The sequence below is a fragment of the Drosophila teissieri genome, chromosome X (assembly GCF_016746235.2).
Source record: "Drosophila teissieri strain GT53w chromosome X, Prin_Dtei_1.1, whole genome shotgun sequence".
NCBI classification, from domain to species: domain Eukaryota; kingdom Metazoa; phylum Arthropoda; class Insecta; order Diptera; family Drosophilidae; genus Drosophila; species Drosophila teissieri.
The window spans coordinates 4488529-4515398 of record NC_053034.1 but is presented as its reverse complement, the minus strand read 5'-3'; the positions used below and the strand labels follow the sequence as shown (position 1 = coordinate 4515398).

The following is a 26870-nucleotide window of genomic DNA, read 5'->3' as shown; positions in this document are numbered from 1 at the left end:
GCATCTCGCACATTTCTACATATCGTACAACGGCTGACTGACGAGAGTGTGGTGAGCTTCGCATTTGAATGCGAATTAAGAATGATTAAGGTTTGATCTCAGAGGGACGACAACACGATCTCGAACGAATTGTAATGCTTAGTCAAATGCGTTGCAGTACTTTTGCCATTTTTTTTGGCTCAGTGGGTTGTGTGGTGTGGACATTGCGATTGGAATGTATACATTGTAATGGATTAATGGATTATTATCAGTAAAAGAAGTTAAGATGGTTAAGATGCTCGAGACAATTCAGAACTCACGAAAACATGCAAACGTAAAAGGTTTCAAAAGAAAAGACAATGATGAATTGAAGTCATTACGTTGAGCAAATGAGGTTAAAATCGGGGAGGGGTTCGGTTTTAGGATTTTGGTGGGACATTACAAGGTAAAAGGGGGTGTAACACTGAGTGTACACGAAAAACAAAAGTTGAAACGCAATTGAAATAAACACTACAAAAATGTATGCAAAATTCATCGATTATATCTGGGATATATGTATCATATTCATATATAAATATATATATATATATGTATTTATAGAGCAGTAAAAATTATGTCTTTATCTAGATATCATGTAGATGATGTTTAAGTGTGAGTGAGTGTATGTATATATAGAGATTTTTCAGTTATATATTTTGATCTTTTTCTTTTTTACTGGGATTTTGTAGACTCGATACGATTCGATTCGATATTATCGGTATTCAGTATCGAACGATCGGTTAGCCGAAGAACCAGTGGTCGTATGATAGCTCTCTGCTCGCATTTTGGAAAAGAAAATGCAGGATATCGTCGACGAGGAAATCTACATATATTCCACTGAGTTTGGCTGATTGATCGATCGATTCATCTCTTTCTTTTTTTTTTTTGATTTTTTTAGACTAACATTGAGGCTAGGACACTAAGTAATGTTATGCTTATTGTGGTGGCCAGCGTAATGATTGTTGTTGTTGCTGTTGTTATCGATGTGATTGTTGTTGTTGATGTGGCTGTTGTTGCTGTTGTTGTTGTGAACAGTCGTTTGTGTAGCGCACCGACGCCGGAATTAAATCCGGCCGAATAGAGCAACGTGCCGAGATTGTTATTAGCTGAATCGGACTCACCTCGTGTCGTCTTCATGATAATGGAAGCAGGCGAGGAGTAGCCGATGGCGTTGTGCGCCTTCAGTTCGATGCGATAGTAGGTGTTGCCCACCAGCTGGGTCATCTCGAAGGATGTGGTCTCCGTCACCTCGACGGTGTTGCAGGAGTTCTCTAGTTCCGTCCAGGTGCCGCTGATCTTTACGCCCTGCGGAACAGAACAATGGATTAGAATGAATTCTTTTGGGATTTACAACCGCCCCATCAACAACTAGATTAGGTCTATAACTACCATACTAATTCCTACGATCAGTACTTTGGAACCTCACTTACCGGACAGTATTTGATCTGGTACCTATCAATAGGCTCTCCATTGTCGGCGGGCACGCCCCAGCGCAGCTCGAAATGATCGGAATAGGGCGACACGACCACCGGCTCCTCCTTGTCGTGCTGGACGGGGTTATGCAGTGGCTTGGGCTCCTCGGGAGCCGACCGACGGGGTGTGGACTGCTGCTGATTGACGCCCCAATTTCCCAATCCCACCTGGTTGCGCGCGGCGAACCGGAAGCTGTACTCCGTCTGTGGTCGCAGTCCCTCAACAATGTACGGCGAGTCGGGTGACCAACTGCGGTTATAGGCCGTCGACCAGTCCGGATTCAGGGCCTCCTTGTACTGCACACTGTAGTCCAGAATGGGCAGACCCAGTTCGGTGGATGGGCCGCGAATGTCAAAGGTCATCGTGGTGGCGGTCAGTTGACTGGGCTTGGCTTCGGACACAAAATCAGGCACACGTGCCTCCTTCAGTTGCATATCGTGTTCGGCGGATCCATGGATGTTGGTCGCAATGCACTTGTAGCCTGAGTAATACTGCCTCGTTACTGGATGCACAATCAAGTCGCTGCGGGGTCCGGTGCCGACAATCTTCAAGTTGGTATCGTACAGATCCTTGATCTTACGACCATTCCAGTGCCATTCGATTGTGGCGTTCGGGATGCCCATGGCCAGGCAGCTGAGATTCGCCTTGCGCTGCTCCCACGAGAAAACCGGAGGCAGATCCTTCATGTGGCTGAAGTCCGGAGCAAACTCAACGGTAATGTGTCCGGTCTTGTAGGCATCGGCTCCCTTGTTCCTGGCAATACATTGGTAAAGTCCATCGTCGGAACGCTCGGCATTGGCGATACGAAGGGTGCCGGTGCTCTCGCCGCGCTCCTCATCGAAGTTTGGCTCCAAAATGATGCGTGGGTCGTCATCCTGCTGCCCGTTCGTGTACTCTTCCTGGGTGCCCCAACGGCGGAAGGTAATCGCCGGTGCCGGACGTCCCTTGGCGCGGCAGGTTATGGCAATCTCCTTGGTCCTGGCCCCGGTCACATTGTACAACTCATAGATCTGCGGACGCACCAACACATTCAGCTTGGTCTTCTGGTCCACGACACCGGCCTTGTTCTTGGCCAAGCAGGTGTATGTTCCGTAATCGTCTTGGCTCACGGAGCTGATGGTAACCAGGCCAGTTTGGGGATTCACTTGGAAGCGGTCGGCGGTCGCCACGTTCAGTTGTGTGGCATCGCGAATCCAGCTGATCTCCGGAACTGGCTTGCCTGTCGCTGTGCAATTGGCTGCAAAGGGTTTGCCCTCGACGGCCTCCAGGTTGGTGGGCAGCGATACGATCACCGGCTGAATGAAGACCTCCACGCGAATGGTGCGCTCCAATAGCTCACCAGTTTCGATGACGGCCGCTCGGCACGTGTAGATACCTTCGTCACTTTCCTGGACATTTCGGATGAGCAGGCCATTGGTTTGCACCACATACTTGTCGTTGGTCGTGCGGATCTGTAATGGTGAATCAGTTGGTGGTCAGTTGTGCAACTCTACAATAGTAAGTGGTAATGGTAGTCAGTTCTACTTACCGGGTCTCCGTTGCGCAGCCAGTCGATTGTTGGATTGGGATCGGCTTTAACCTCGCACATTACCACGTAGTCTTGGCCAAGAGTGGGATACTGATTCTCCGGTGCATTTGTCCAGGTAATGGCCACTGCAAAAGGGCAAGCCAAATATGTTATTTATTTATTATTTATTTTATTATTTATTTAATGAGAAATATGCCAAAAATATAATGATTATCTTCATCTGTTTGTGTTTCCTATTCTGTGGTTACTGATTGGAAAAACCATTGTGACTATGTGGGCAATAAGACAATTGCCAACTAAACAATGATACAAGGATTGCAGTCCTAAGGTCCTTAAGATGTGCAACAAACAAATTCCTGAGCTAGGTGTGCGCAAATTGTTTGATTTCGCTTCCCATTCATTTACACAGCACACAACATACAGCAAACAGACCTAGAACAAGGAACAAAGGACAAAGAACAAGAAAGGAGATGCTGGGAAAAATGCAAGCCAAGCCGGACGCTATTTTTCTGGTCATGTTGACAATCCAAGCGAAGCTGTACGTGGCGAATACGTAATATAATTTTAAACAAACTGTCGGGCACATGAAAGCAATTCAAGCTTCAAGTGCAAAGTCCAAGACATGTGCGCGGCATTCTCCTCTTCGCTTTTCCAGAGGGTCACTAACGAGTTGGAAAAAGGGGGCAGATGGACGTCCCTGCCTGGCTGCCAATAAATCTGCACTGGTGAGATGACTTGGAAATTGAAAAAGGGGCAAGAGCAACAGAAAAAGTATAACGTGGTGCATTGCAAAAGTGAAATTCCTAGATCAAATACTTGCAAACACTGTGCGGCACTGAGTGCCAGTAATAAAAGCAACAAGGAGCAGATAAACGGGGTCGTCCTCCTTGGAAAATCGGTCTATTGAAGAGTACCAGGTGCTGGGAAATCAAAGCTCAGACTACCAACCAACTGCAATGCAAGTCAAGGCGTGAAGCGGAAGAGTACCTTAAATGTAGAGTAAAATAGTCAAAAGGCCTGAGAGGCCTGAAAGTCAAAGCAAATCCCGAAGGTAAACTGCTGGTGCAGTTGTATTCCAAAGTGCAGAAGGGGAGATGGACTGGGAATTCAGTTGGCAGCCTAAAAATTGATAAAGCACTATAAGCACGCATAAGCTTTTTCACTAAATTTACAATTTAATGCCGTCAATCGATAGCATTGGGAATGGCACTGGACCACTATTTATTTATAGATCTTCTTTCCCCAAAATTTCCAAAATATCACATATCACTGTACACATAATCCTCTGAAAGTGCCACTCTGGGTATTTCAAATAACATGTTAATCAGAACATGAAATCTACCTGTCAGTTAAATTTCATTTTATATTTTATACTCCAAGTCTTGACTCGGTTTTGCTTCTTTTCGGGCAAGAAGAACCCGTTTGTCAACGGCTTTCAGGTGGAAGTGGATTGCACAGCCCACTTAAATATGCCATCATATTTTGCATTTGAAAAGGCAATCTTGGCCCAAAAGCTGTTAACCATCATTGGCAGCCTTTCGGTTCCAGCATGTGTGTGGCTCAAATATTTACACTTTATTTACAAATCAGTGTAATAACAAGCCATCTATGTCTGTCGGCCGGCTGTCAAGCTTCCACATACATATATATAGGGTATATATTGTATATATAGAACCGAAATCTTTATATATATATATATGTATATATTGGATGTCCGGCCAAAGCCAAAGCCGAAGCCAAAATAACGGAAAGTTGTGTTAAAAACATTTTCTATTTGCAGTTTTTATTGGCAGTGTCTGGCTCTGGATGTCCTGTATCCTTCTGCTCCTTCTGCGCTCTACTCCTTTTTTGCACCCACACAACATATAAAATAAATAAAAACTTGCTGCTCCTGTCATTTCTCTCCTTTCCCCGGGATTTTTCCAGCATTTTTCCTGCCCCTGCCCCCCGCCCCTGCCTCTGGCCATTCCTCTCCATCCCCTTGCTCTTTTCTGTTTGGCTGCATTGTCGTAGCGTGTGAGATTTTGTTGTTCAAACACTTTTCGCTAGCTGCGTTCGTTTCTGACGTCTGATGGGCAGCCGGCACACACAGATATATACATATGTATGTACATATATATACCGATTTATATATATCCAGCCAAACGGAGAGGGAAAAAAGATGAACTAGTTTACGATTTCATTATTAGTTTGAACAAGGACAAGCCTGAGTGCCGGAGTCCAGGAGTCCAGGAGTCTGGATCCTGAGCTTTCTTTACCGGTGCCGGCGAGCAACGAACATGACTCACAACTTATTGAAAAAGTTGCTGCAGCAACTTATTAAAAAAGGTATACAAAAAATAATGGATAAAGGCACCGAAAGGAGACCGACCGACAGGGGGAAGCTATTTGATTTGGGGCCTGTACCGGCAATAGGTTCAAATTACCGCTGACCAGGTCGAGTCCACAAAATCGGTCCACAAAGTGATAAAATGAAACAGATTGCTGCACTTGCACCGATTAAAGACAGTACATTAAAGACAAATACATTGTATGTGGTTGGATCTTTTAAGAAACTAAAACACTTTTTCAAGTCTGCATTTCCATATTAAATACCAACAACATTGTTAAAACCCAATTATTATTTATGCTAATTTATCATTTTCGCCGGATCTTGTTTTATAGCTGTATAGTATGCTATAAATCCTTTGTTACTGTGTGGCAGCAGGACGAGCACTTCCGTTTAAGAATCTTTAAGTTACTGACAATGCAAAAAGCTGCATTGCACACCGAAAACAGAAACAAGCTAATTGGTCGGCCAAGGCAGATACATCGAAGAGTTTATGTTTGCCAAGTGCAAAACTCTCTAATGCCTCCAATCAACGTTATTAGTGGCAATTACATGGCCGACATTGCAAAAGGATGTCGACTCTCATCGGCTAGCAAATTAAATTCAAATATGTATATAGGAATAAATATGGAATTAATGCACTGCCTCCATTCTTTGAGCTAATACGCTTTAATTCCCCTAATTGCGAGCTGCAAACAACAAATTGCACAAGATAACTTAAAGCGCTCGAAAACGGAAGTAGATTCTATTCTGCTGCCATACCATACCACCAATGTAGTTTGCGTCTGTTGATGCTGTTGCTTTTCTGGCGGAAGTTTGTTTTGAGCATATGCATTTATTAAAAGCATAAATATTGAAATATTAAGCTGTGACTGGCACAAACAACGGTATGTAAATATGCCATTCCCTTTCCCCCTCTGAATTCCCACTCATGTGTGCCATGTTTTCTTACACTGAAAGCGAAGCTCATCTGCATATCAGTTCTAGTTCAGTATAGGTTCAAGGACATATGGATTTAATTAACCTAAAGAGGTGAATAGAATCCTCTGAATAAACAGGGGTTATCTAATAATCGAACTGCATGATCACTTACTTGACTGTTTGATTTATAGTATAGTTTCTAGTTCAAAAGATATATCTACTTTGCATGACTCACATGTGCGGAGTTTCAGTGTAGCAAAAGTAAATCTTGCAATTTGCCTCCAGCTCTCCGGCTGTCTGTGTTGCAGTGTGTCTGCTTATTTGCTGAACTAAATGCAACTTGTGAGTTGTCAACACAATGCCAGTTACTTCAAACCCCCCCTCCACCCCATATCCTGGCCACATCCTCGCCGAAACCCTTAAGTTACTCCGTGCTGGTGTTGATAACTAACTGCTGTTGGGCTTTGTATTTGAATTCTGGCTGGCCAACCTGGTTTCGAGCTCGTCCAGGAGCAGGGGCTCTTAAGTCGGCTTAGCACGAACATTCGGACCGCAGAGTTGGAGAGCTCTTTAAGTTGCACCTCTTGCTTGGCATTTGGCAGCACTCGCGCTGACCAACACTGATGTCCTGGCATTTAGTCAACACTGACTGTGTGCAAATGCGAGGCTGCACTGCAGCACTGCCCCATTGCAACGCACCTGTTTACCTGCCCCTCATTGTGACGATGGGAAAGAGATTCCATTCCGAGGCAGTCATTGCAAGTCAAACAGTTAGCCTGACATCGATCGAGAGTGGAGTGGAGTGCTGCCAGCAGTAGTATTGCTTCCATACACTACAAATACTACTCTCCTCGAGTCCTGGACTTTCGTGTGCCCATATCACCGGGCACAAATTGTTGCCCGGCAAAATATTTGATTTCATTTCAAACGCACCGGCCTGGGCGGCCTCTCAATACGATTTGCTCACTCTCTGCACCCCAATAAAGGGCCGCAACTGCACGGCTAGAAAAATGTGGGGTGTTAAGGCATGGATTTCGGATCAAAGTACATATTTCAGTACGCCTAAGCAGTTGAATTACCAGGTGGGAAAGTAGTAACGATGCCAAAGCACTGAGAACTGATGTTTGGCATCGGATTTACCCTAATGCCATTGCCTAATCCAATTCATTTCCATTCATTTTCCCGGTGTACTTCTGTCGTGCGCCTGCAACAGTCCGGAAATTCTCACATATCACGAGAACGAGTATTGTTGCCCCACTACTTCTTTACCTTGACCAGCTACACCCCTCCACCAAATGTGTTTGTGCATCCGACGCAAGTAGATAGAGTAGATAGAGTGGGAGCCCGGGGAGCAGGGGAGCAGGAGGTGGGTTCCAGTTGTTAGCGCCCAGTGGTTTTTGCTCCGTGTGTGCAATGAGTACGAACTTTAAATTGCTTAGAAAAATCAATCTCGTAAAAGTTTTGAGCTGCAGCGTCACTTATGTGCACTCGACTGCAGGCAGGTGGCGAACAGGAGAAGGGTTCAGGAGCAAGGCAAGGGCTTTCGCTTGCTGAAAGAGCATGGAAAGAATTCCTAGAGAATCAACGAGCCAGCAAAATGTGTGCAGGTGAATGGGGATGTGGGTATGTGGGCGTGTGTTTTTTCTAGCTGCTTATTGAGGGACGTGTTCTGCTTTGTATTGTTGCTGTTTTACTTCTGTGTTTTTGATTTTTTGTAGTGATGAAAGTGGGTGGCGGCAGGGGCAGATCCTCAGCTATTGCTTCGTTCTGGACGCATCCATTTTGTTTTAGATTCGCTTACAATGCTGCGCATGTAATGAAATCCCGGCAACTGTAATTTCTTACTGCCGTAACTCTGGCAACTCTGGCATTCGGGCATTCGGCCCGTCGGGCACTCAGGCGCTCTGGCACTCGAGCAATGTGCAGGGGACACAAATTGCTAACAAGATAAATGAATCATGCAGCAGAGGAATCACGTCGAGCTTTTCCGCTTTCAAATGGCGATTACTCACAGCATGCCGGACGACGAGGGGGAGTTCAGATGGTCCCTAATCGATGGCGACAACAAGTCAAGCATGCTTGGACATGTAATGACAAATTTTGGCCACCCGAACACAACTGTACTTGGCTCGGTACTCGGAACAAAGCCACCAAGGCGACCTGGCCAGCCACAGATTTGCTATTTTATTTTATTGGTGGCTTCAATGCATATTTATCAAGATCGAATCACGTAAATACCACTTACAGCTCTAATCTAATAAGACTGTTTGAATTTGAAGCTGATAAGTTAATGGAGTGCTCTTACTCCTAATGCCTAAAGTATACATAACTTTACTGTTGCTTTTTCACATAGTACAAATACCAAACAAAGACAATGGAAATACGCATTCCCATCCTCACATTTACATGGCATTGCAAAATGAATGCAACAGAGTAATTTTCCATATATGTTAAGATATGCCACACACTCGCACAAAGGTCATGTGCAAATAAGTAAATAAGTTAAACAAAAGGGAAAAGCCCCGAAAACAATTTGTGGCTCTGCCGCTGGAGTGTTATTACATTCTGCAACTGGGACTTACCGTAAGTTTTAATTGTGACGCCCTTCTCGAGGATCTCCGTATTTGCATAGGAGGCGGTGCAGTAGTACTTGCCGCCCATTTCCACCGACAGCGAGGTAATCATCAGGGCCAAACTTTCGCCGGGCAGCGTTTCCGTGTACATCGGCGGCTGGTTGCGTCCATTCCTTTGCGGCGGGAAAGCACGGAAAATGCCGGAAAAGCGAGTGGTGGGAGTGGCGGGGCGGAAGAGCGGGCGGGCAATGAAAGTGGGTTGAATGTGTATTAGTAACGGAATAATATGCATTTCATTTGTACGATTACGAGTATAGGAGTATGGGTGTCAGTAGTACACGGGTACTCGGTATAATTATTATTATTATTTTTATTACGATGGTTTTATGCTTATGCTTATAACAATTACCGTTGCTGTTAGTAAATTCCCTGCTCCCCTTCTCCTCTGTTCGTTCCCCTGCTCATTTGCATGCCTCACCAAAATGTGTTAAGCATTTTTCCCCATGGCTGTTTCCTTTAAAAATATACATACATACGTATGTATGTATGTATATGTATAACGCATTTTCTGCAAATTTGCCACGGCAACTTGAATGGAAAATGTGAAAATTCTTTGCATTCAACAGCAAGTGCGGTTCCTGCTTTTCAAAGGGGAGATGGAAAACCAGCTTTTCCCCATGTTGTTTGGCCAAATCGAAGCTTGAACCCCAATTGCGACTACAATTGAATCATTTTTGATTGTAGAATATGTAGCTGTGATACTTAGTTGACCATAACTATAACAACCTTAAAACACACTAAAATAATTCATAAATAAATTACCTAACAGTGCTGTGCGTGTTTAAGCGATATGTTAATCAAACCTCGATTCAAATTCCATTTGCCCACGATTCGCTTTTCTCTTGCGCTTGTAAGTGTGTGCAGTTTTCCGTGACTGCTCTCAGTTTTCTTCCTTTGAATATTTGCGAATTAGCAGGAGTAAATCGCATAAGGCAAACAAATTACTTTGCTCCCCTTCCGAATCCCCTCGAATAGTGGGAGTTATTACCAAAAACTCCAACTATTTTCAAACTGCTGGTCATTGTGCGACTCACGTACTAATTAATTAAAAAAGTTTTCTTCGTGGCGCCGAAACTAAATATACATAGAGGCGGTTATTATTATTGTTACGACTTTGCCAAGCCAAAATGAAAGCAACAACTACAAATACCGACCAAGATACACAATGAGAAAAAAGGAATGGGTAAAGGCAAAAAGCAAGATGCATTTCCCTTTTTCCTCCTTTTTTTTCAAGCAGAAATTACAATATTTGGAAAAGCGGCAGTCATTGAAAGCCTCCTCCTTTTTCCGGCGGTGGATTTCAATTTTTGACAGTCGCTCGTCTTTTGTTTTTTGCATCTTTTGTTTTTACGACTGTAATTGGTTTTATATATTGCACATTGCACATGTGTGCGAGTGTTTGTTTGCATTTCCCCGTTTGTGTGAGCTCAGGCACAACCTGCGTTCGATTTGCGATTCGTAATTGTTTGCAAAAATGCAAAAACAGAAAAAATATTCCGCAAAGCAGTGAACGCTGCACGGTTTTTGGTTGCCGCACAGCCGTGTTCGCAAAACTAGCACCAAGTGCCTTCTATCTATGCCGATGCAAAATTGTCTCCACCTTGTAATCCACACTTTCAATTTTTACAAGCGCTGATGGCATTTTTCAGAATCCCACATAATAATGGATTTAAAAAACACAAAATCTATTGTGTGGAAATCGCGAGCCACTTGCAACTTGAACTGACTTGTGCGCATGGAAAGCCGTCACTGTCGAGCCCAAAATTATGCTAACCAAAGTTGTTGACGCAGAAAAAAGTACGACGCCTCGCAGGAAAACCGCAGCAGTGGGTGGAAAATGGAAAATGTGAGTGGGGGGAGTACGCAGTGTGGGGGAGAGGGGCTCTGAAGACATTGTGCAAAAATTTCGCTGCATATTTGCGTTGGATTTTTAATATTGCGCCAAGCACCGGGCACATTGAAAAAACGAGGGAGAAAAGGAAAACGAGCATTGAAAGCGGAAAAATAAAAGGAAAATGGAAAAGAATAGGGATGAGCAAACCGTTACGCATACGTAAAAATCACATTTTTTTTTGTTGATTGTCTCTCGGGAGAGTTGGCGCCTTGGGGACCCGCGCCATACAGCAATTTCTACTTTTTATTGCATTTCTTTTGGCCCCTTAGATGCGAATAAAGATGTCGCTGCTTTCCTGTTGTTATTGCTGTTTTCGCTGTTATTGAATACGCGAGTGAATGAAGGTCGCGGCGGAGTAAGCGGGTTTTTCCATGGGGTTTTCATGGCTGTGTTTAGACGCGTGTCTCCAATACATTTTCAGAAAAATTCAGGAAAATGTGCTGGCATTTCCAAATGCGATCATCGGTAAAGCGCATTTTCCACAGTTTAAAATTTGCCCGTTCATCACCGTAATTAGCCAGCGAAGCTGACTGCATAGCCTTCCCATTAAGATGCACACAGATGCATTCTGTTGGCAGCAGCCTTGCCGGAATTATGCCCGCCCCTTGCACCGAAAAGATGCTGACCAAAAATCAAAAATAGGCACAAAAAATGGGAAAGCCAAGCCTCCCGCGCCAAAGGCCATGCCCGAAAATGTGAGCAATGCCCGGCCGCAGAACTATGCCGAACTTAATCGTTTTAATTAACTTGGCCCCGAGTATAAACGGAACCATGGGTCCGGGTCCATGGGTCCTACCATTTTCATTCGTTGTTGGGGCGCGGATGGCAGAAGGAGGCCGGCTTGTCGGTTGGTTTTTGGCAGCTTAATTACATTTCGCGCCTGCAAGTATGCACTGCATAGCATGCGTAATGTGGATGGGTGGCGGTGTAGGGTGTAGGGAGTAGGGTGTGGGGCATGGACGGTGGTCGTTTGGGCCGGACGTAGGCGTGTCCAGCCCCAAAAAACAAAACCAACAGCACCAGCACCAGCAAACTGGCCAGGAACAACAACATGTTGGCCACTACTGGCGTAGGGAAGAGGAGCCGCAAAACCAAACCAAACCAACACAATACAATCGGCAGTTGGCGGAGAGGTCAGGAAACTGAAGGCGAAGAGCGATGGAAAGCGGGGTAAAGCAGGCAAAAGCAGGAGGGGGTTGCCCAACAGGCCAGAGTTGCCACAGCATCGTTTGCAATGAAAAACTGCATTCACGTTTGCGTGAATGGAATTGAAAAGTCGGCTATACAGCCAGGGTTGCCGCAATCATAATTAAAACTGGCTTTGCCAAAGCAGAAATGATGAATGAAATGGCCTAGAGTAATAGAGGAATTTGGAAAAAAATCTATATATGCAGAGACCCAAACAAAAGGGAAAAAGAAAGATTTTAAAATTGATCATGGCTTGAAATCAATTGTACCAGCTTCTGGCCAAGCTATGAAACCCTTTTGCAAGGGTGTGCGAAACAAAAAACGATAAATAATATAGAATGTGCTGGTGGAAAAAAAACCCCCATCTAAACTGAACCCAAGCCGAAACACAAATTTCCACTCGTCTAAGTTTGAAGAGGAAACGGGGCTAATTGGCACGCAATGGACGGGCGAAAAATGTCCCGTCCGGCAAAAGCCCCTTGAACCCTTTCACGGCTTAAACGGGGGTCAGGTGTGAAACGCTCTCGAGGGACCGAGGGTCCTTTTCTTGTATTTTCCGTGTTATACTCTGGATTTCCCACTCTGGTCAGTCTGCAGGCAAATTAATTAACACGATTTCGCTTTTCACACGCACACACAGCCACAGCCACTGCCACACACATATACACACACAAAACTGGGAGTTGAGATTTCGATCTGAATATTTGACCTAAGAATTCCCATTCGAATTTGCCTTTCACATTCCCTTGCGCGTTTTTCTGCAGCATTTTCCTTCTCCTTTTCCTTTATTGCAATTTCGTCCTTTTTTGTTGTCAAGTAAAGGATTTCACTTGATTTCGCAGAGGCGAACTTTTGTTTCATTTTATTTTGTATGTGAAAAGTTCGTTGGCTTTTAATTTACCTGCTCATGAAATTTGCTTTTAATTTATCTTGCATTTTTATGGAACGACAAGCTGATGAATATGAGCAGAGTTAAGCGAAAGCTCTAAAAAGTTTGACAAGTTAAAAACACGTAATTACTTGCAGCAGCCTTTTTAGTTGTTCATGTTTGCTAAAAGTGCCAGACTGGGAAGAATAATTCTTTCATTGCGCAGCAATCTAAGTAGTACGAAAATTTGTTAACATTTTTGACCAAGTTATAACCGTATTGATGGAAAAACCGACCCTAAACGTTTCTTTTAGCTTCTGGCACTCAAATAACTTAAAATGAATGCTCAAGATGAAGAATGGTTAGTACAAAAACTAATGGGGATATTGCATGAGGAAATGGGCGTGTGTGTGAGTGCTTTTGTGTCAATGTCGAATGGAAATGGAAAATGCCAAATGCCAAATGCTACTCTTAGGTTAGGCCCGTGAAAAACTGGGCCTGGGCAAAATGCAGCGAGGTGAGTTAACAACAATCAAGAACAAATCAAACAATTAATCATGCCAAAAACAACCACAATAAGGACGCTGGGAAGAGGGAAGGGGCAGAGGCAGAGGCAAAGCTAGAAGTCTAGAACTTTGGTGTTTCAGTCGCAGTCGATTTACCAGCAAATAGCGCAAGTGGCAAGTGGTCAAAATGACCAGCTACTTAACAATGTCCTTGTTGCAGTCGGTTAGAGCCCATTGGGACTTTGAAAAGTTTCGTGAGAAGTCGTTGTCAGAGGATTTGCCAAATTTTGGTGCTTGAACTTTTGATGACAATGTCACAAGAAAGCATAAAGTATCTTTACAGGTTCCCGATGATAAAAACGGCTGTTGAAGTTTCGGTTAACAAGCGGTTACTGTCTCAGTTTCGCAGTCGCAGTTGCAGGTCGCAGTTGTCCATTTCTAATGCTGGTTGCAGTTGCATTTACTGATTACTGTTGCAGTTAAATTACTGGTTACTGTAGTATACTCTTGCAGTTGCTGTTACTGATTTACGGATTTACTGCTTGTTTTTTTTGTTTTAATATAGGCGTTCGCGTCACTTACTCTTTCTTTCTATTGCCCTTGGAATCATACAGTGGATCGTAATTCCTACAATACGATATACGATACAGAAGTGAGTGTTGTGGTGTATATTCATTGGTATGTGTTTTGTGTTTGTTTGTTGTGTGTACACGGATCAGTCACCGATAACCGGGGGTTAGGATAGAACCCTGGGGTCATTCGATTCAATACTTACGGCTTGGGCAGAATGGTGTTGTTCCGGTTGTCCTTCCATTGCAGATCGGCGACCAGGGACGGCTCGGGAACTGTGGGCCGGCAGGTGAGGATCAGGGGCTTGCCAACTGGCTTGCGCTGGACTTCTTGTTTGGGATAAATCTCCAGGATGGGAGACTGCGCACTGGTCAGATCTGAAAGGAAATGAATGTAAATATAGTGGGTAATTAGCAACGTTGCACTCGGAGAAAAGCATGAGAACATTTCAGAGAAAATGTAATAATTATTTGAATTGTGTTGAATTTATATTAGGTATTTAATGCGGCAAATGTATGAAGCTACCGCCCATTTTAAGAAGATTACTTAAAAGCTATGATGGAAAACGCAGAAAAACTCATCTGAAATGGCGTTTTTCTCTTGATTGAGTGCTGTGGTCATCGGTCTTTGTTTTCATTTTATCTGCTCTTTTTCCGTGTGACTCATTTGCACAGGCGAGTAAATTTTAAATTAATTTTAATTGCCTTTGCTGCGGACGCTCACAAAGGGCGTCGTTTTGGGGGCGGGAGGTGGAAGGTGGAAAGTGGGAGTGTGTGCCAGCTGGGGACCTTTGTAATTTTCGCCCCCACTCATTATGCACGAGTATCGACGTGTGTGAGTGTGTGGGTGTCTCAATTAAATGAAATTATTCCGACGAAATTCCAAGTGAAATAGAATCGACGCTTTTTAGAAATGTGATTGAAATTAGGCGAGCGCACTTGCCATTGGAGTTATTACATCAAGAATTTAATAAAACTGCATGCAGCAGTTTCCGCTTTCCGGTGGAAAATTGTAAAATGAAAGTTTATTAATGGGGGGCATTTGGAAATCAATATTTCAACATGACTTATGCCATTCAAATGCACGGCAGTGAATGCCAGAAACACGTTCATTTAAAATGTTCAAATTAAATTTGAAAGCTAACTGTGTACTGTGGCGATGTAAGTGAAAATAATAAAGTGATATAAAAGTTTTCCTAAACGGAAGCTCAATTAAAAATGTGTGCAGCACTCATTGAAATTTATTGTGAGCTTCTGCATAAAACTTTGTTTAATACTGCCATTAAAGCCATTTAAATTATTTGTATTATTTTCTTCCCGTGAACGCTTATTGGTTGCTTTCATGTGAAGCTTGTTAACATTTTAACGACAACTTGTCCGTTGATTGCATTTTATGTGAAATACTGTAACAATTAAAAATCATTATTTTCCTCTTGTGAAAAGGCTGCCGAGTTGTTGAGGGAAATGCGGATGGGAACATAAAACGGTTGACAGTTTAATATTATTACGAGTATTATTAAAAAATATCTTCCATCCCGAACTCCAGCCATTCTTCCACCAATGGGGGAAGTGCATCTGTTTTATCCTAGAAAAGCACTCCATATCCTTTACTTATATAGGCTAGTTACCCATTTTCTGCGCCAGCTGCTCTTTTTGCTCTCCCTTGGAAACTTGCTCCATGGCGACTGAAAGTTGGCCATTGTTCATCTAGCTAATTACCGACAATTAAACGCTCATGAAACCCTTTGTTACGAGGTCGTGGGCTGCTATATGGATAGAGGAGCTGCAGATCCCTGGGTGCCAAGGACTAACCAGACTATCCTCCCAAAGGCAAGAAGTTCCAATGTTTTTGCCTTACAGTTTCATTTTCGTTTTCATTTTCGCCCTCGTGCCCATTACAATTAAAAGCCTTTCTGCCCATGTCTTTGACATTTTATTGGACAGTCTCACTTGACTTGGCAGGATGGCATTTCGGGTGGCCAGCTGACTGCTGGCGGAATGGAGCCAAGGATAACTGCTTAGCCTTTTGGCCAAGTTCAAGTTGTGCCCGCTGCCTAATAGCCGAGTGTCTGCACATTTGTTGGCCAACTTAATGTGTGTGTGGTCAAGATTAAAGTGGCGCAAAGGAAAAAAAAACTGAGCGGGGTGTATTCAGTGGGGTTTTGGGATGGGGTGCTGTGTACCCTCCACTGACAGTGGCAGCTGTGATCAGTCCGTTTTTTTTTTCTTTTTGTCAAGCCGCAAGTGGCGCACACAGTCGAGTGCATAAATAATTTAATGTAAACGGATCCGCTGAGGGGCGTGGGTGCCAAAGGGGGTGAGTGGGTGAATGGGTGAACGGTAAGGAGGGGGCATGCAACAGAGTGCATTAAACTGCCCCCCAGCTTCTGCTTTTTTCGTTGCTGCCCCAACGCCCGTGTCTCCGTTTCCATCTGCAGCTCGGGCGAAATTAAATATGAGAAATTTATGCGACGTTGCCTTTTTGCATTGCAATTAATGCAAGGCAACAAAATGGCGCCACCAACTATCCCGGCAACAAAAACAAAGAAAGGCGCCGCAAAAAACACAAATAAAAAGTGAATAATAATGAAAAGCTGAGGGCGAGTGGCAAACTCCCACCAACTGAATGAAACTATCAAATGCTCTTTTTCATTCCATTCCAAGAGAAATACTCATTAAGCTAAAATTGCTATTCATTCACAGGGAAAAAACTCTATTTCAAATGTATAGAATTGTTTTTTTTCTAAGTATATCGCGCATGCACGTAATAAATATGTAGTAGTTTTAAGCGTCATTTCGAATCAGTTTCAGTATTTTTCCTGTGTGCATGCTAATATTTGTTCACGCATTTTTTTAAATTTGTAAATGGTTTTGTTTGACTAATGGATCATTTTTTTGTTTAATAAATGTTGGTGCACAGTTGTGTTTTATAAGGAGAAATGGAGTGTGTTGATAGCGATTAATGGATTTTCGCGTTCATTGATGTTTTTATTTAACACCGATAAATGTGGATTCAGTTTGGCTTAATGGTAGCGAGAGCGCATTGATAGTTCAAACGTCCATTTAACCTCTTAATGCATTTTTTAAACGTGTAAATCCGATTGTATATAGCGATTATTTTAATGCCGGTATTTATTACATTTTAACAGCTTCATCAAAGCCCCCTTTAAGTTCTGGCACCCGCTCACCATATTTTCGAGGCTCTTTGTGGAGGGCAGGGCATTTCCTTTGGGACTCGGGCTATGCTTAATTTATATTTATTTTATTTTAAATGTATGCTGCATAAATAAAGGCGCAGGCTCACACATACATACGAATGCACATTATCTTTCTACCTCTTTGAGCCCCCGACTTTTCCCGCTTTCCCCGCTCTCCTCTCTTTCCCCGATTTTCCCTGGTGAATGCGTGTTGCTTTTCCGGCGCCGCATAAATAAACAAGCGGTTAAGAATTATCGCGAGGCTCTGGGGAAAGCGGCGAGCGAGCGAGAGGGACTGATACGAGCCGGAAAGAGATAGGGCGCAGTGTGGGCGTGGCAGCTCCTGGACAATGCGCCCACTTCTCGAGCAATTAATTCATTTCGCCTGACTAGAGAGAATATTGTTGAAAAACAATTAAAAATTGCACAATAAAATGGGCAAATTAACAAACACATACGAGAGCATCCCATATATGCACGTATTTGTAATGGCTTTAAGTCTTGAACGCGTTTTTATTATCCCACTTTTTGTAGCTGATTTTGTTTTTTTATTGCTTTGGCCGCGCAAAAGTTAAAATTAATATTTGTTTGCTTGAAAGTTTCTGGCGCTTTTTCGGCCAGCAGAAAATGTTGATTTATGTAATCCCCCTTTCTCCAAGCAAAAGTTAGTTTCCTGAATTATGGCTGCAGAATATTGCCCATCTCCGTCTCGCTTGCACGTAAATATTGTCCAGCCTTGTACCATTACCACCCTACCCCCTTCAGCCCCCCCCCTCTTTACCTACTGGCCAGAGACGTGCTCAAGTGGCGCCGACCTGAGCCCAGCTCCAAAAATAGCATCTATTGGTTATCGAGAGCAGCCTAAATTTACACAAGCCACTCGAAAAAAAGCGAGATCAAAGAAAATTCGCGAAGGGGAGAAGGGGGATTGCTGATGGCATAGTGATTGCAGGAAAAGTGAAATCCTTTTTGATAATTAACCATGGGGATAGGGAATGCTTAGTATTCATTTGGAATCACCTGAAAAGTCAGCTTTCCTAATTGTTCCCTACAAGAGTAGTGAGTGTGTGTAGTAAGGTATTACATCTGTTGTGCTTAACGCGTGAGCACCGTACAACCGTAGCACCGTACATTAGACGCCGTTTCGGGCAATTCAAGGCCGAATTTATTTGCACAATAAACATTAAAGGGCGCCAGGAAGTCGGCAGCCGCCAGCCGCCAACCGCCAACCAGACCCTCTGGGGCTCCTCTTCGTTTTGGCCGCAAACATGTTTGGCATATGTGATGGCGTTTCCTTTAGGCATGCATGCGTGCCACCAAACGATTGCAGACATCCTCGACATCCCAGTGTGTTTTATTTGCACTCGTTATAATATTTCCACGTTATGTTTGCGCTCCTTTCTCGCTTTTCTTTTTGTTTTCCTTTTCAGCTGGCTTTGCTCAGCCATGTTGCATACTTTTGTGCGCGCTGGCGACAGGAAACTGGAGCAGCCGCCTCAAGTGGTCGTCGATGATGCCACCCGCCTTCCGCCATCCGCCACCGATGGCACCACCTAAACAAGGACCCTTCCCCCGCAGACGCCAGCTGAAAATCCAGGATGCGTTTGGATTTTTTTCGGCATGTGTATGCCTTTTGAATTTTTAAATAGGCCACAAGAGATGACAAGGGGCGCAAGGGAGCGGCATTGACAGTCGGGCTTCGTTTTGAATACCCATTAGGGTAACTCTCTGGGATTGTTTGGGCTAAGATCCCAGTTTGGAACGCTACATGTAAGCTGGAGATTTTAAAATATGCTAAGGCCCAGCTTTGGAAGTTGCACAAGTCCTCTTGCTAACTGTAAGTTTGCGAATGGGTATCACTTTTGTCTTGACCCTCTCTTTGGTTTGGGGCCTTCCTTTGGGTTTTTCTGATTTGACTTAAACTCTCTTTTCGTGCGCACTTCAGGCCAAACTCAAGTGGGGCTTTGAAATGGCAAAGTGATGCGAGGGGCGGCACTCTGACGATTGTCGCCGTCTGTGGCTGCACGGTAATTGCTGCCATTTGCACGCCTCAGATCTTGCCATATTCTATTCTATATTCTATATGCTGCCGAATTCCCAACGAGTCCCAGCGATTGCGCCAAATGTGTGCGTGCATCTATTAAGCAAGAAACATTGGCGTCTGGATTTCTTCAAAGTGCGTCGAGTGAATGTTTACTTTGCTAATTGGCGCTCGATTTATAGAATTCTCCATTATAGAATGTAAATGCCAGACATACCAAGTGACTCATTCAATTCCACGCACTCAGCTGCTGACCTTCAAATGGGATGCGATTTATCGATGAAGATCTTTATAATCACTTCGAATTGCCTTGTGGCCGAAGAAACAATGTATGTATTGCCGTCTAAATTGGCACAAACTGTTTGCACTCGCACTCGGTCGTTTTGCACTTGAAAATGTCAGTGACCCAGAAACCCAGTAACAAGTGAATTCTCGGCCCCACCCAAAAATTAACCCACCGACAGTTGCCCGCCAATGTTTAAACAAATGAGGTCATTATGAGAGCAACGGAGACGCGAATGGCGAATGGCAAATGGCGAATAATGGCAGCAGCCAAGTGGCGACAAAGTAGTTAAAGTTTTTATCTCCCTGGAAAAACTATAAAATGGCAAATGAAAAGTTGATGAGCATTGAACAAGGCAACTGCAACTGTAACTGCAATGCAATGCAACAGCCACATCCACATCCACTACCACAGCCACTGCCATTGCAACTGCCACTGCAAGTGCAACATCCATTGCAATTGCCCCTGCAACTGGCAGTTGTTGAGCAACTGAGTGGCAAACTGCTAAGTGAGTACTTGGCAATTGGATGCACACGCTCCTCGGAAGACGGAGAATAAAGGGATAATATCTACCCGAAAAAAGGGGGATGCTGACATCCAACGCAAGCACGTTCGCGGCCCCCAAAGATGCAACTGATTTCTGGGGCAATCAGTAATTAAACGGCTTTATGGCTGCTGGCTAAGAACAAACTTGTTCCTGGCAACAGCGTGCCAGCGCGAAAAGATTTCCAAAATGGCTAATTAATGGGGTAGTTTTAGCACAGACAACAGCGTTCAAATACACAGAAAGACGTGCCAAATAAATATATTTGGACAAAGTCCCCTTACACTTCGACTGCGCCTTCATTATAGGCTGGAGCATAAAGGCTAAATTACATTGACAGTTAAGCATAATTTGTGTGTCTATTTATCAAATAGCGCAAAAGCGCAAGTATTTTCCAAGTCGCGATAATGCGAGTATACGACTTGCACAAATCGCCGCATAAGACTTCTGAACGGTCCCAGATCCCCCAAGCAATCCATTATAAGTGGGAGATCAAACTCGTGACTTTTGGTGGCAAGCTGCCCGTGGAAAGTTTTTCAATCACTGCAAAGAATGAATCAGGTACGAGGCGAAAAGGACGAAGGTCTGGAAATATGAGTGCGAAGGGGTCGAATTCTCTGCGGTGGACAAACGTTGCATATTAAAAAGAACTTTCGAGCGAAAACAGAAAATAGTCAACAACAAAAAGCATTGCGGTGAAATACTTGGATATTAAGCGCTTGAAACCGAAAGTTGCTGAAAGAGTCGGGTGGCAAAGTAAAAAGAAAACTACACGAAAAAACATCAAAAATTGCATATAGAAGTTGAGCTTATTATGCGCGTAAAACTTTTGCCCGTCTCCGTCATCGCCGCTTGCTTTTAACTTACTTTGCGTATTAAGTAAACTTGGCTGATAAAGTTCCGACCGGGATAGGGAATAAAAAAATAAAATCCCAGAAGAAAAAAAGCCGAACGGAACCACGCGCAATGTGTGTGACCTCTGAAGAATCAAGAAAAGTGCGCTTTCACTGCTTCTTTTCATCAAGTCACCTCAGGTATGAGTTGTGCAGAGGGAGAAATTCGCAGGGATTTGTGGGATGATATTAAATTATTATATTGCAAAAGCCTGTCTGGCTAATACCAGCATTATTTATCCATGCTTACATGCGGACAACCAAAACAATCAAATGGCTTTGAGCACGACTGATCATATGAATACATTTCATACCGCCTTTCTCCATCTATGTACATATTCTTGGAGAAATGTTCTACCGAGTTGTATCGTCCTTTTAAGGCATTTTTTTGCTCCTCTATCCCCTGGCGTTTTATTTTGCTTTTAAGTGCTTGAATATGTCTTGTTAAGTAAGCAGTTAGTTTTTTGGGCTCACGTTGTCCCTGTCCTCGTCCTTGTGCCACCCCTCTCTCCCTCTCCCCCTCTCCACCTCACCGCCTCTTCCAAGCCCCTGGCATGAAATGTTTCGCAAAGTGTTTCCACCTCCCCCTCAAGGCCTACGAATTTTCCTGGCTAGCAAGTTTCAACTCCTGCACCGCCTGCAAGCCAAAAGTTACAGCGTTCACTCTCCATTTTTTTGCTCCTCGCTTTCTTCAACTTTTTTTTTAGTTCTTTCTTTTTTTTTTTACTTTTTTTTGGCCAAAAGTTGTGTTGCCTCTTATTTTTCTTGGTTGGCCCTTTTCTGGGTGTGTTGTTCTTTTTTATTTCTCATTTGCGGCGCTAGAAACTTTAAACAAACCCGAAAAGTCAGCTCGGTTAGGAGCCAGTGGGTGGGCAGGCAGTTAGGAAAGATGAGTCGACATAAGTAAGCCTAAGAGTGTTTCCCCAGAATCTTCCGGATTAGAGATGCCAATGCAGGGGGAAGGCTGCGAAGAGAAACACGAAAGCTTGACTTTCGATAAGTTCGAAACGGCAAAAGCAAGTGGTTAACCGGTTTTATGTTGGCAGCGACTTGCAGAGGGATTTAAAGTCACTTCAGGGATCAAGAAGTATGTAATTCCCGACGGGATAAGCGACTGCACATCGTAACTAATTGATGTGCATACATTTTCCACGATAACATATCGATTTGTTGCTATCGATCCTTCTAAATGCAAAATCAATAGACCTTCATATGGTGCTTCTATTTTCAAAATCAATGCACGTAAAGTGAGCAATTAAAGTCCAATTTGAAAGGTTTCAAGCAATCGTTATCGATGGCCCTTGACCAAGTGTTCTTCTCGGTATTTCGTTCGCTCTTTTCATTATTTTCCCTCTATTTTCGTGCAATTTCCCCTTGATTCTTGCGCTATTGCCTTTTCTCTGTGGCGCCGAACAAAAGTTCAATTGCATAAATTAACCAAATGCACACACATCCACACATATATTTCACATTCCACATTCCACGTTCTGCTGCCACACAGCCACACAGCATTTGCTTCTTCTCCATTATTGATGCATTCAATGACAATTCGTAGGATCTATGGGGAGATTGGATGGCTGGATGGATGGATGTGGAAATGGCAATGGAAAGGGTTGAGTGGTTTCGCTCGCCAGTGAACTCATTAAAATGCCATTTAATTAATCATCGCAGCGACGACGGCAGCGAAGCCAACCAAATGCTATAATTCAACGCTCTCCTCTAATTGTTATTGGGGTTCCAAGGGGCGCGAGGGGCTGTCCAGAGGGAGCTTCCGAGGGGGAGCGTCGTAGGGGAACGTTGAGGGGTATATATGGGTGGCTGTGTACCGTGGTCGATTGATTCATGCTCTGCTGTGCTCCGCTTGTCCGCTCATTAAACATTGCCCATTGCAGCTGCGGCATCATCAGCATTATTATCATCACCGCTGCATATCATCATCCGCATCAAACGGGGCTTATCACCGACATATATACCAGCCATCAACAGTTACTTAGTTTTCCCTCCTTAGAGGCGGCTGCTCACTGGCAGTGGGATTTCACTGAATCATACTTCACTTCTTGTTTTTAACCCAGAAACTTATTATGACCACCCCACCCCTGAGTTGGTACCCTATCTTCTCTGGCATCTTAGGCCATCCGGTTCCTTTGTATACATTTCCCGAGCATTGGGGCGCGGACGTGGACAATTCCAATTAACTGGGCAACTTTTCGCTCAATTGAATATCTTTGCAGTGCACTGGGAGAAAGAAACCAAGTTCTCTTAGATATAGAATTTAGTTTCGACTAAGAAATATACTATGCTATATTCTGTATACTAGGTGTAAACTTTAAAATCTATTTTCCATTTAGAAATATTTAATAATATTTCTGTGCACTTTTTTCGGAAGTGAGCTCTGTAGGCTTAGCCCGTAGGCAGATAGGCAGTCAACGTTTTGCACTGGCCAGTTGGAGCGTCCGAGAGATGAAGCGAGCTATCAATCAGGTTATCAATCAAATCCGCCGGCCCATTTTCCCTTTCCCCTCCCCCCCTCTGATGATCGATTTGTGCTAGGCTGCTAGATTTCTGGGCTACCTGCCCACTGCCCCGCCCACTTTGCCGGACAGCTGGCGAGCGTTTTCCACCGCCTTTTCCCCTGACTTTCCCGGGGGAGTGGATTTCGTCCCTCTAGCTGCAAATTATGCAGCCCGACGGGGCCATCGATCAAAAATCCGTACGCAGGAGCAGCTGGGTCGGATTCCTATCTGCGGCTCATATTTTTTGCAGTCATCAATTTGGTCTTTGATTTGCCTCGCTTCTCGCTTCTCACTACTCGCTTTTCCCTTCATTCCTACGTATTTTGTTTGGCCGGTTTTAATTCTTGGCTGCAACGTTTGCATTTGGGATTTAGGCCTCGGCAAGGGGGCGTCCGGTAGTCGATAGTATATGCCCAATTGAGCCACCATGATGGATGGGTGGTGGATTGGAATATAGGTATATTGCAGGGCCATAAGTCTATCTAAATATGACAGATGAGCCGTGCCCTTCTGATTTCGATTCTCGCTCTCGTGTGTCAATTTGCATTCAATCGCAAATTCAAATTGACTTTGAGTCTATAGTGTGGTATGATAAACTCCTGAAGGGCACTCAGTTGGGAATAGAATCCAAGCGAAGTGACCTAACTTTCAATTTATTCTAAGGCCTTTAAATAAAGTAGCCATTTCAATTGTATAAATGTCCTTTTTAAATTGAACTCGTATTTTATAGCTGAATGAAGCAGAAATGACATTTTATTTACCGTTTAATCTGTCCATAAATATTCTTCCTACACAAAATAGTACAACTCAAATTCAAATTCAGGCGACTGATAGCGATTCGTTTGATTGATTCAGTTATTCCCGTGGGGCCCATATAATTGCTTATCAACTCGGTGGATGGCCAATAAAAACGAAATCGACGACTATCAACAGCGAAATGGCCAAAACAATGCGCGGGGACATCGTATGCATTAACATTAATGTCTTTTCATTTGCATTGACAAAGTTGCAGGCGGCAAGAATGGGGATGCTGAATGGGGTTAAGTGTTTCAGTACAGAAACAATACGAGTAACAAAAAAAAAAAGAAAAAAACAAAAGAAACACAGAACTGAGCTTAATAAACCCGATTTTCTTACTGCCTGCAGGCAGTAAGGCCCATTCTCAATTGATCGGAATATATTCTGTACATAGAGCGTTTATGTTCTCGGTCTATGACATTCCCTGCCTCTTTTCCCATAGAGCTAAATTAACACCATCACACAAACTAATTGACTTCAATTAAAACAAATAATGCCAGTGCAGACTGCAATAGTTGAATGCTCAGCGTTCTATGCTACATAGATGTTCAACGGAATCTGAACCGCAACGAGTAAATATTTCTGTTCCACTTATGCACACCCTGTAATCGGCCAGGTAAGGGGGTATATTTTAGCAAAGATTCTAAAAAAAGAAAAACTAATTTCCGCTCTGTGCTCTCATGCTAAAATATCCATATATCAACATACATCAACATACATTATTGTACTTTATTATCACATTCAATGTAATTTGAATACTCGGTACCAAGCATTTGAAATCTCCACCAGCGAAGTTCGCTATACTTTTCGTTTCGAACTCGCAAAAACGTAAACATGTAAACAACAACTTTTTGAAAGCCCCCAGCTTTGTTTACCCCTTTTCCTTTTCATCGTTTATTGAACTATTATTGTGGAGAGCAGAAATATAGATGGTTTCAGATATAAACGCAAACAATTGATCCTGCTCCATTTGTTCATTTGGAATTCATTTAATTTGGTGGCGTAAGTTAATATAAACAGGCATACATATAAATACGAAATGCAGGCCACAAATCATGTAAAATGTGAACAATATGTTGCTACTATTCGATGCCAGGGGAGATTGCATTGGGCGAGTTGCGGCAAAGGTTGTGGGAGTCGAAATGAATTCAATTGTCCATTATAATTAACAATTTCATGTGGTTTTCTTGTGCCTTCTCGTTGCCTTTCCTTGTGGGTGGGAAGAGCGGAAATTGCAAAGTTAATGAACATTGAACATTGAACATCAAACACGAATGTCCAATGTGCAAGTGGAAAATTAGTTCAAGTCGGTAGTCGGTAATGCCATTTGTCAGTTTTAGTTGACGAATTTATACACATTGAAACGAGCATCAAATCGATTGAATGCCATTTGTACGGAAATAGTTTGTTTAATTGAATCGCAAATTGAAATTGATTGAGTAATAGAAATGGAGGGCATGATGAACATTGCAGGGAAAGTTAAATGTGAAGAAATATTAGACTGCTGCAAATTGTTGAGAGCAGCAATTGCTGCCTTGATTGACTGAGCAAGTGTTATTGTGTAACTGTGGATGGAAATTCGAATGTTATTCCACTGCATAGCTAAGCTATTCAAGAATTTAAAAAACATGCAAGTGCCCTTCAAGGCACTTTAGTTTTGAATGTGTGTGTTTGCATAGTATTGAAGGGTATAGTGACTGCAAAAACTCTTGCGGTTCTGTGTTGCTCTTCCTGTGGGTCGTGTGGGCGCATTAAATATTTAATTAAATTCGGCCAAAAAGCCGCAGCAACCGTCTAAGAAAGTAACCAAATGAAATGCCTTTTGCGGCTGCCATTGAAATGAAATGAGCGGGCGACTTGGAGACCCCGAGCCCTTGCAGTCTGAGTCTCAGTCTCAGTCTGGAACTGGAACTGGTAGTGGAAGTGGAACTCCGACATGGAGACCCCGACATTCGACCCCGAACTCTGGAGAAGAAGCACTTGAAAATGCCACTGACAACCAAAGGAAATTTATAGCAAAAATTTATGTACTCATTGTTGCTGTTGCTGCTGCTGTGGCAGTTGCAGTTGCCGCCGTTGCCTCTGATGTTGCTGCCGCTCTGCGGCTGATGTTGGTTGTGTGGGAACGACAGCCGCCGCATTTGCAGGCGCATCAGTGGGCTGCGGAGGGGGTCAGCGTCAGCGTCTACGCAAAATATTTGCATGCTGTTTATACTTTTATTGCAAATATCTCATTCGCCAGTTCTCGCTCCCTTCCCAGTTTTTTGCCCGACAGCAGCCCCCAAACAGACATGTGTCAAAGTTTGGGACACTGGCTGCTGCCCGAGGGCCGTTTTTACACCGAGCATAAACAGAGGTCGCAGAAAGGGAGTAAATTTAACTTTAAATTGTTGCTCTTTATCGTAACTCCGTCGTTAAACTGAGTATTTAAATGAATTGCTAATAGACCTTCTGTATTTGTTCAGTTTGGGATAAGCCACAGCCCTTTAGCCAATTTGGGGGACCGCTTTTTGCAGTGCAAATATATATGTCCATGTTTTTGAACGTTGCCCCGCTCCGAGGCTCATAAATCACTTGGCAAAATGTGCTGCGTCTGGTCCCGGACTCGGATTCGGATACGGATTCGAGGTCTGGGCTTGGGTCTCCACGGCAGTTCCATCTGCAGAGCAGCCCC

The 26870-nt window shown here is 43.6% G+C and overlaps 1 protein-coding gene across 6 annotated transcripts in view; it reads right to left on the bottom strand.

Annotated features, from left to right (window-relative positions):
- The window catches only part of LOC122625290 (fasciclin-2), a 67830-nt gene that overhangs the window by 7631 nt on the left and 33329 nt on the right, over positions 1 to 26870 (bottom strand). For 3 of the 6 annotated variants that reach the window (XM_043805361.1, XM_043805363.1, XM_043805365.1), the window contains exons 3-8: positions 14134 to 14305; positions 13941 to 13985; positions 8852 to 9015; positions 3020 to 3144; positions 1449 to 2942; positions 1140 to 1323 (exon numbers count right to left, since the gene is read on the bottom strand). In XM_043805361.1, the coding sequence (XP_043661296.1) occupies positions 1140 to 1323; positions 1449 to 2942; positions 3020 to 3144; positions 8852 to 9015; positions 13941 to 13985; positions 14134 to 14305 (2184 nt within the window). The remainder of the gene's footprint in view (positions 1 to 1139; positions 1324 to 1448; positions 2943 to 3019; positions 3145 to 8851; positions 9016 to 13940; positions 13986 to 14133; positions 14306 to 26870) is intronic. The other 3 variants (XM_043805362.1, XM_043805364.1, XM_043805366.1) reach the window with 1 other exon arrangement.